The sequence below is a fragment of the Clinocottus analis genome, unplaced genomic scaffold, assembly GCF_023055335.1.
Source record: "Clinocottus analis isolate CAN_PGR_092001 unplaced genomic scaffold, fCliAna1.0.p SCAF_7, whole genome shotgun sequence".
Classification (NCBI taxonomy): domain Eukaryota; kingdom Metazoa; phylum Chordata; class Actinopteri; order Perciformes; family Cottidae; genus Clinocottus; species Clinocottus analis.
The window spans coordinates 6,934,966-6,946,077 of NW_027176229.1; the positions used below are offsets into that span (position 1 = coordinate 6,934,966).

Sequence of the window (11,112 nt, forward strand, 5' to 3'; positions counted from 1 at the left end):
GACCTATCTGGGTGGTTGCAAACCGGCATCCGCTATAAACACTATGATACTTGCATCGGATGTCTGTGTTTGTTTTTTTCCATTTATATTGGATCCATCCCTATAAAATAAACCATAAATAAATACATTCTACTAAATAACGATCTACACACCACTGTGTCAGCTCTAAATAATAGTCCGGCTCCACATGTTATCGTCCCGGCTTGTTTGCATTTCTTTAAACTAACCACAATGGTCTTGGGCAGCGCTTAGCACAAGATGCAGCGATGCTGCACCTGCAGAATAAGGAGTTGGAGGGGAGGAGAATGACAATGCCAATATGCGGCCAGATTATGGTCTACGTTCGGTAAGTCAGACTAGTTGTTACCAAACACATAATCAGCCCCTTCATGTTTATTTTTTTCTCCTATTGAAATCCACAAGCGGATCTATTGATTATCTTTTTTGAGGGAACAAAAAGCTAACAATGAATTGTGTTTCATTCAAATTCTAATCAGAAAAAAAAGGATAAATAGTAAAATAGTATGTTAGGACCTTTTTCGTCACGTTAGTGTTAACTAGTGACATAAATAGACACATTTGAAATTGATGCCTACAAAACTCAAGGCTCAAATGTAAATACTTGAGTCCTGGATTTGTAATTACCCTTTTTCTTCTTTTTTTATGCTTCTGTATTAAGGTGTACAAGGGGGTGAGATGTAGCATCACTCCATTCACACTGCCCTGTAGAAAAAAATTAAAAATCTAGCAAAATTCCAACAACATTGCTATTTGAAATGATGCTTTCAAGCTTTGCTGTTGCAGTGTGTGAAAGAGGCAGGGGTTGCAAAAGCCCTCAACAAAATTGGGTTTTCTCACTAGGGCTTTGCTGTGTGAAGGAGGGCTATCTGGCCAGATTAGCTCTACCTCAGTGGTAATGGAACTGGGAGTATTTTGAAAAGCATCCTCCACCTTCCTGTCTTTCTTCTCACTCTTCGGCCTGAGGTTTTTGGTTGCTGTAGCCAGAGCAACAACGTCTGTTATGGGCTGTGTCTGTTTTGATCTGTCAATGTAAGAAGTAATGGTGTTGATGATGAGAAATGTTACCGATTGTATTTGATTTGACTAAATGACTAATTTGATTTAACTAACACACAAAGATTTGTTCAGTTTTTCATATGATTCAGACGGCTTGTGACAGATTGGAAAGAAAGGGAATAAGAATGAATCAAAAAGTGTATTCATCTTTTTTTTTTTGCACTTTTCATTCACTTTCACATAGTTGCATTATTGAGGTGTAATTTAGTTAAATCACATCATGACCTTCTATCTTCCAAGTATACACATAATAACTTTGTTTTCTGCCAATGCGTCTTAAAGTTACACCAAAGTCAAGACTCAAAATACCAGACAATTCATTTGCTGGTCTACATTGATTGAAGACTTAAAGAGGCCAACTGCGCATAAGTCTCACCAGGATTGACACCTGCCAGCATGTCACATGCACGGTGTAGGTGTGGTGTAGCACTGCTTGGTTGTGTGTCCATATTTGCGAGGCTGCTTGTCATTTTGAAACCTGCTTGGGTGGAAACCTGCTGTGTGTGTCTGTGTGTGTGTGTGTGTATGTGACCAGGAGGCTTGTAGCAGCAGCAGGGGGTAAACAAGCTGACCTTTAGAGCTTTCATCAACCTGAAGGAAAGGGATGAGCTGCAGGTGTCAGCAGGAAGGTTAGGAGGAGGGAAATGGAGGGAAAAATCTATTCCAGCATAATAAATGTGTGCTGTTGGGTACGTCAACATGTATACTCAGAGATATCTGTAATTCAATTAAATTCTGTATCTGTGCTCATCTATCAAGCCATCTCTTACCTCAGCCAGTGGTACGATTCCCTGTATGTCAGCGTTGCTGATGTAGAGGTGTGAGACTTTCTCTGTTTGCCTGGAAGATGTCTGCGTGCCGGTTATGTACTCGACGTTCCAGTGTAGCGTCTGGGTCGGCACCAGGTTGATCACGTTATCCACCTCAAATTCCAGCTGCATCACCTCATAAGACGGGCTTTCCAACCTGCAGACACGGAGAGAAAGGGGAGGGAAAAATATGTGTCTTTTATTTAAATCTTTCGCATTTTCGATATTTCCTGCAAAGATTCATTTCAAAAGAAAATCTTAGGCAGAAATTTTAAGAAGATACTTAACGCTCGAAAAGAGAATTGTAAAAACACAGTAGCGTTGGCCACGGTGACCAAAGAAAATCACTCTCAGGTCTCATTTAGGTCAACGCAACTTTTGTGTCCACTTACTCGCGATAGAACAAGGCTCAGTCACAGATAATGTCAGGTTGCCTTTTGGAGAAAGACACCCAACTTTAAGCAAAGGATTTATTTTTTGTCAGCATTAAAACATATTGTAATACAGTCCAGAGTATCTGAGTAATCAGTGAAGCAATACATCGCCTGAACAATATTTGGAACTGAGAAAAAAAAACAGTTGTTTACATCCTCGCCAAGCATCCACTGCTACTTGTGAGGATGTGATTATGATGATAATAAAGGCGATGATGGCGAGGATCTTGGTGATGGCGGTGATATGATGTGCTCTGCCTCGAGATGAAAGTAGATGAAAAAGCTATCGGCGAGTGTGTCTGTGTGCGTGTGTCTCTGTAAGTGTGTGTGGGAGAGATATGAGTCAAAGAATGTCATGCAAAAATAATGATACATTTTACAACCTCGAGGATGGGAGCCATTCTGCTTCACGCTTTCCGTGAAGAGGAAACGCCTGTATAATATGCACTCATGTGCCTCTCTCCTTGTGTCGGTGAGTGTGTGTAATAATATTGTCGTTTATGATGCTCAAATGATGTGGTCTTACTAGGGTTGCAAAGGGGCGGACATTTTCCGGGAAATTCCGGTAAAGTTTCCACGGGAATTTTGGCTCGGGCATTTTGGGAATTTTGAAAAAAAGAAATGTGCCTAAGTTTTTTGCAAAAAAATGTAGTTGAGAACAAGACTACGTACGCCGAGCTCAGCTGGACCCTGAATGCAGCTGGTTGGGAACATTGTTTGACAGAAACAGAAACGTAAACATAAAACGTTCTGTTGTTTTTGACGTTTTTGTCATCAGTGTTGCGTCTCAATGTTTCAGCCCGATGCCTGGCAGGTGTGACAGCGCCGAGTTGCGTAGAGGCCAAGAGCGGTACTGCAGACAGAGAGAGATTTCAATTATAGCTGCAACATTTTGAAAAAAAATAACTGAACTAGTTCATTTTTTGGAGCTGTGAACTTGGTTCAAAATTTTGAATTATGGACTATGAACTGAACGAGTTCATGTAGAAAGTGAACTTTCCCAACTCTGTTTGTCATTAGCACATTGGTTACTTGGTAAACTGACGCCTTTCATTTTAATACCAAGTTTATTCGTATACAGTAGACTTTTAACAGCAGTACAGCAGTACAACAACAGTTAAATTACCCCAAAATTTCCCGACAATTCCCGTATATTCCCGTTAATACCTGTGGAAAGTTTCCAACTTTGAATATTGTTCTTACCACGGACTAGTAGCATTGCTCAAGATGTTTTTGATGCAGGTTTTCTACTTTAGCTTATCTTAGCATGAAGACAGAAAACGAGGGACATAGCTAGCCTGGCGTTTAAAAAAGTAAAAAATCTGCCTCCAAAGTCCCTGCGTGAGAGTGATTCCAGGAGAGATTATTACTCTTTACATCATTACAAGGATCTTTCAGTTATTATCACAATAATCTGTAAATATCATCTCCAGTTAATTACTTTCAGATTCAACTTAAACTGTCTATCTAAAAAAAAAGACAGGAAACCTGTCTTTACTTCTGATTCTTACATACTGAAATTTGTCATTTTGACAACTTGGATTCGTGCTGCACATCGTGCCCTCACAGCTTTACAGTCATTACCCGCTTTTCCTCTCGGCCTGTCAGCCTGCTTCCTATCGGCTGCTCGCGTGAATCACAAACTATTGTATCATTTGTCCCCACAGAAAGTCTTTGCATCTTCTTCGAGACATCAGCCCACGGTGTCGGGGCTGTATATGGAAATAAGGGTTGTGCCCAATGAATGACCGAAGACACAAAATCAAAGAAAATGTGTGTTGTACTTTTATCTGTCGCACGCAGAGCAAAAGAAACACAGCGGGTCTGAAATAAAAACGCTTTCTTAAAAATGTGACAGTATGTCTTCCGCGGTCAAGATAGCAGTGAAATACAGCAACTCCCAGATCCCAGTGAGAGCGACACACAGGGTCTCCTGGGTTGGGGTTTTGCAGATAAAAATACAACCCAGACCAAAGTCGAGCATTTCACAGTGTCAAGAGAGATGCTTTAAAAATCATTTAGATACTGTAACGCAACTGAATATATTGCTGACTGAACATCCCACGCCATTGTTTTGGTTCCCGGCCGCTGACATTCTGTAACACACACATGTCCAGCGGCCAGTGGGACACGAATTAGAAAGAAAGAAGCAAGTTGATTTTAGAGTCAACGCTTTAACGGCCGCAAACGCACACACTCACACACACACAAACATGCGCGCACACACGCACACACACACACCACATATCACAGCCCTTTAGCAATTTTGTCATGACCTTTAACCATTACATTGTGTGTGTGTGTGTGTGTGTGTGTCTGTCTGTCTAGGCAGATGTGGTGAGCGATGTGTTACACAGATAGATTAAGGAGAGAAAACTGATGGGTGTCAGCTCCCCTTGACCTCTTCCAGATCCTTCCATCATACTTGCTTTTCTTTCATCTATCTCTCCCCATCGTTCTGCTTCTCTCCGTCTGTTACCAAATCCAACCTGACATCAGAGTATAGTTATCCAATCTTTCAACAGAAACCACAATTTTATCCCAGCTTGCCTACCTGGTGCTATTGTTTTATTTCATCATGGTTCATTAAAGTGGGCGGTGGCAAGCTGCTGTTTTTAATGGTTAGACACGAGACAATAACAGATTTTATTGCAAATTGCGCTAAAAAAAAAAAAAGCATGATGAATTTCCATTATCGGGAATATCATCATGAATAAATGAATGAATGTAAATCATGCTCCGTTTTTATTGCACTTTGTTTAATGTTTGTCGTTAAATGTTTATTGTTAAATGTTATGCACCTCCCGCCAGGACAAATTCCTTGTTTGTGTCAACATACTTAGCAATAAAGGATTTGGATGTATGACTTGAAAAATGTACTGTTTGCTACTCTAGTTGTTCAAAGTAAAAAAAAAAAAAAAAAAACATGATTAAAAAAAGAAATACGGGTCATGTCATTATTACCAGACTCACAACATGAGTTGTTTTTTTAAATTAATTTATCAATTCTTTCGGGCAGGTAACGTTATTTTGGGATTTAAGAGTTTGAAGGTTATTGCTGTGGTTGTGTATACTATTGTGAATAATAATTATTTTGGTGATATGCAGTTTTCATAACGTCCCATGCCTAAATTGGTGCAGTCAGATGTCGTATTTTCATGAACATATTTTGATGTGTATTTTGAAGTACCTCATTCGAAAAGCTAAATGGGAGAAAAATCTGTTAAACAACTGCTTAAAAAACATTTTTACGCTTCCTTGAGGTGTTGTTTTACATTTTTCGAAAGAGTTAATACGCTATAGAATATGGACACATCTTTACTAAATAAATCAAATGATAATCCACAAAACCGCGGCTGGTAGAAGCAACAACATGTACCAATGAGATGAAAAGTAGAAGTGAAGAACTACTAAAACTTGTTTTCTTTTCTTATGGTGTCGTTTTTTTCGGCTCCCAAACTTTCTTTCTTCTACTGTGTTTACTGTGTGAGGTACTCATGGCACTCGGACAAACGGACAAACAAACATCACGGAGTACGAGCACATTGAGGGTGAGGAAGTTCTCCTGATGAAGATATCATCAGTGTTGGGGCCGCTGGGGCTCGTCAGTTCTCAAAAATACCAAACTCAAAACTACGTCAGTCTAAAGAAAAAAAAATGAAAGAAACGAATTGGAGCATTGAATCGTCATTTGAAAACCCAGAAGAAATCTAACTGAGATATATGAGTTCAAATAATACGCAAAAACGACATAAATACCTATACTCACGGCTCACTAAACTACAAGAGATAAACTCTGAAATTCTGCAACAATTGAAGACGTTTCATTGGAATTTCAACCGACAACATCACGGCTCTGAAAAGAAACACTATAAAAAAAGAAGACAATTTCAATATTTTTTCTTACAATATATTCTTATTACTGACGTGAAAAGGTGGCATGTGCTGTCAATGATTATTTTGTTACATCTGTTCAAGAACTAGTTATTTGGTGCTCCCTCTTTCTTCTTCTACATCCACCAAGGTTCCTTTTCCAAGATCACACAGAATGAACTGTCTGATATTTTTTTAACTCTTTGAAACATTCTCGCGCTTGTGATATGTATGTTTTAAATATGCATTTTCTTAAGTCTCATGCTGACAGCTTTATGCCTCCTCTCCACTATCTATCTCATCAATCTCTGTATGAGGCTCTTTATCTTCCACTCCGGCTGGAAAGCATCTCAAATCACCTCCATTTTTTTTTCATCTGAGAATCCAACTTTTGTTTGAAACTCACATGCCAATATCCACTTTCTAAATGATATCAACATTATTGGAAGAGAAAAGTTCTCCCACCAATTAAACCACATGTTGGAAGCAGTAACCTCTTCAGTGACTCACAATATGCTGTGCGTTCTATCCAAACAAGCAGGTCTGCATTATGATGATTTACTATGTGTGTACTTTACTCAACACAGGTCATGATGCTAGAGGCATTTCATTAATTTTCATAAAACCTTTAATACAGCAAATCATCACGTCCTGCTGAGCAAATTTCAACTTTCCTCTTTTGTGGTAATGATGCTCTCATCATATCTATCCAACTCCTCCACACATCATCCAGCCATTAAACTTTACTCTCAGATCCAGCACAATAACTCTGCTTCACCACTTACTGCTCTACTTCCAAGACACAACTCAAGCCAGGAATACATCACTAGATCAATTTTGCATGCACTTATTCCATTACCGCCTTACAAAAGCAACTATAGTCAGAGATCGTTTTTTTTTCACGCGTACACTTAAATCTGTAATGAGAACCAAATCACATTAAAGCAATAACCTCTATTCCATATTTCAAACAGGTAAATAGACATTATTTGATGGAACAAAATACCTGTATCCACTGATTTAACATCGTCCTCACTCCAAAATCCATTCCTTTAAAGTCGCATCCTTTGTGATGGCAGCACAGCCGTTTATGTTTGTCCATCTTGTTTCGGTTTTTATTTGTTTCGGGGATGTTATTCTGTCTGTTATGTGCGGCAGAACATAAACATAAACACAAACTATATGATATAATGTCCAAATAAATATGGGGTGGATGTGAAACGTCCCCATGTTTAGGCCTTCATGTCACGGGACACGGGAAGGTGCACTCAAAAAGCGAGGTCGATGAGTTTTTAGATGCAACATGTGAACGACCTCTAATGCGTCACAGTTTGCTGGATTGTCTCTACAGACACTCAGTTTGAAACGCTGCAAATATATAAATATTGCACTACTTTACATCCACTGGCAAGTAATTTTGACTTCACTTACATGTATCTAAATTAAAAACTTAGAGATTTTAAAAGTTGCTAAGAGGAAAAAAAAAAGAGACATATTTGTCCTTATTTCTTTCACTAGATGTAATGAGAATTTTTAATTTTTTGATGAGGTCCACCATGCCCCACGTGTGTGCGTATCCATCTCTACGACGTGTTGTTTCAAGGACACCGTAGAAGCAGCATAATTTAATATTTTCCAGGGGGAAACCTCAAATACAGCAGAGGTTTAGACATATACACGGCGAGACACAATTCTCTGACACTCTCACTCTCTGTTCGTGTCTCGCTCACACCCAGACAAGCGCGCACAGGCAATGAACAAGCTACACACCTGGACGCGCACACACATGCTCATGCACACACTTGCAAAGAACCACCCTGAAAACGTTGAGTGTGTTTGGGTGCAGTGTAATCGCTGGAGCTGAAAAAGCAATGTGTCTGCAGTGACAGGTTCATTCAGGTGTTAGCTCCGTCCCAGCCACAAGGCTCCAAAACAATATTACACCGTCCTCTAGTGTATACCTGCTCGTCTACGCACACACACACACACACACACAGAAACACACACACACACACACATTAGAATATTGTTCAGCAACACAAAACCAACCAAACAAAATCAGTGCAAAAGTTGACACTTTCTCTCCGTCTCTGAGTGTTTTTTTTCCTTCAGGCGATGCTGACCTTCAGCTATTATCCCTGTTGCTGACAAAGTGATGCAGGTTTTTGTTGTCGGTCTGAGTGGGTGAACGTGCGTCATCTGTTTTTTCTGGTCCCCCCCCCCCTCCCTTCAGCACGGGGACTTACAGCTTGGACATGGACTCGCTTTGTTTAACTACTTGAACAAAGTAGGCGTGACTTCCTGCATTGGTTTGTGGACTGCTGTTTTGAAGCCTCGAGTCCTGCATTTCGGCCGTTGCGATATTGTTTTTTGGCTGTTGCCACCGAACACTGAAGAAGACATTTTTAGGCGACCAAAAAGTTCAAATGAACTGAAATACTGCGAAAGGGACGACGTTCTAAGACACATGCAGAGGACAAATCCCAGTCCAGACACTACTGTGATAGTGGTCTATTAATTATAAGGTAGCCACGCCCTAATTAATACCCTGCTTTATGGTCTATTTTACACTAACTAGATCATTATTTAATAAATGAAAATCATGCTGGATTGTTAACTTAAAACTATCAATTGAGACAATAAACTCATATTTACAATGGCTAATGTCTATCAGACACATACAATCCAACTAATTTTTAGGAGAGGAGTCCTAATGGCCAGTAGAAATAATGCAAGTTTAAGGCTTCACTTTTCAGACCCCGAGGTTACCATCGATGGGGAACATGCACTTCTATTTAGAAAGGGATTCAATTAAACCCTATTAAGTTTAAATTGGCACGGGCATGATCAAGAATGAGAGAAATTACAGGAGCACAGAGCAGGAGAGAAAGAGAATGGGTGGAAGTAATTCAATTTTGTGTAAACGGACAGTTTAACAATCGTGTAGGGAACTATCGATGCGGACTCGAACATGCAGACGTAAACAGTGAATCATACTTTCCTGAAGATACCATTCAGCGTATGTAGTGTTTAAAATATGCGTCTTATTTATTGAAATTTAAGTCTGCTGGCCGACGAGCTATCACTATTCCCCACGTGCTTACTTACAAATGCACCACAATAGGCATATTTCTTCGGAGCGGGAGTGGGGGGGGGGAGGGTGTAGAAAGGTATTCTGGGTTTAGATAACCCCGCCTCAGGCAAAAGAACATGACATAGGAAGGAAGCATAAATTACAAGACCCTTTTGAAAAACAGCTCTTTGAAAGTACGAATCTGAAGGTGGACTTTATGACTGACTCACCTGTGATGCTAGATAATTGATATAGATTTGAGACACAGCGAGAGAGACGGAAAGGCATCTTTTTGATAGTGAATGTTGCTCAGTCGACGGCGGCTGGCCTGGCTCAGCCTCTAAACCCAGATGAAAAGATACACTTCTGGCAGCAGAAGGTGTCTGGTGAGACGTGCAGGCTGGACTCACTTCTTACGCCCGTGTGTAACTGGTTTGGCCCTGACGGAGTCTCAGAGCTGATTATGAGAGATGATTGACAATTTATTTCTCTATTTAGCGATCAATTACATGATTTCGTTTCCAGGCAGGGTCAACAGAGATGACACACCTTGTTTGCAGCCTCATTGAATTTGTTCTTCACTCATTCTTAGTCACCTTTCTGTTTTGCTGTCTCCTCACTTCCATGTCTGTTTTCACATTTTGAAATCAGCTTTTCGGGATTTTGTGAGCCATATCACTCGGACTTAAATATCAACAAATATTGACTGGATTGCCATGAATCGTTTTTACAGACACCCTTTGCCCCCAGCGGATGAATTTGGTCATCCCGTGACACGACCACCAGGTTGACGTGTGCGGTTTTGAGGTAAATTTCTCAAAAACTATTGGATGGAATCGGATGAAATTTGGCACAGCCATATTTATGTAATATCAGGTCAAATGTTTAACTTCTTACTCTGTGCTTAGTGCTAATTACCAAATGATAGCACACTAACATTCTACACTGGTGGCAAACCCTTCAACACTTCAACAGCACGTTAGCGGTGTCATTGTATTACAATGTTGACCTTAGCATTAAGCTCAAAACACTTTGACTAAGTACAATCTCACAGTGACATACTGAAAATAAGAGACTCGCTCAGACGGTTGAACTTTGAAACATTGACTATTTATAACAAAACAAGACAGGTTTCCACCAACTTGTCCTAACATTACCGAGTAGAGCGAGGTAAAGAGAAAGACAGAGGAGTTCTCAACAACCTTGGCCAGGGCTCTCTTAAGGTGGGCTGACCTTTAAGGTGGACCAGCTCTTCTTATTTTAGTGTCAAGCTGCTGGGTCAAGTGTGATACCTAGTGGAAGACATTTAGTGAATCGGTCCAGTCTGGTGTTCGGCTCATTATAAACCCGGTTTGAACTTCTTTACACCGGCTGAACTCTGCTGCTGTGTCTTTGTCTCATAGAGAAAGAGAGAGAAAGTGTGTGCATGTGTGTGTGTGTGTGTGTGTGTGTTTGTGCTGTCATATTTTTGAAGTCTTGCAATATTCATCAGTGAGTATACATTACATTTACAGTAAGATCAATGTGAGCATGGTGGTTGATTAAGATTGAGAGTTCTACTTTTTCCCAAAACTTCTCAGAGGAGATCAGCTCGCTGTGGCTCCGCGGTAATTTACCCGGTTGCTGACCCCTCGTTGGTTTTTCCTCCTCAGGAGAAGCAGGTAATAGCTAAACGAAAATCTCTCTCTTTGAGTCACCCTCAAAGTTGCAAAAAAACACACACATACACGCTCGCACAATGTAGCAAGTGCAGGGAGGACAGGTTGTCTTATCAAAGTGTACTGTAGGAAAGTGGTGGTCTCAGGGGAAATTCAAAGGACAATAGAGAACAAACACACACACATAC

At 40.3% G+C, this 11,112-nt stretch overlaps 1 protein-coding gene across 1 annotated transcript in view; it reads right to left on the minus strand.

Moving 5' to 3' along the window:
• Nucleotides 1–11,112, minus strand: part of si:dkey-215k6.1 (transmembrane protein 132D) — a 215,291-nt gene that overhangs the window by 61,604 nt on the left and 142,575 nt on the right. The window contains exon 5 of the mRNA XM_068604864.1: nucleotides 1,848–2,043. Within this exon, the coding sequence (XP_068460965.1) occupies nucleotides 1,848–2,043 (196 nt within the window). The remainder of the gene's footprint in view (nucleotides 1–1,847; nucleotides 2,044–11,112) is intronic.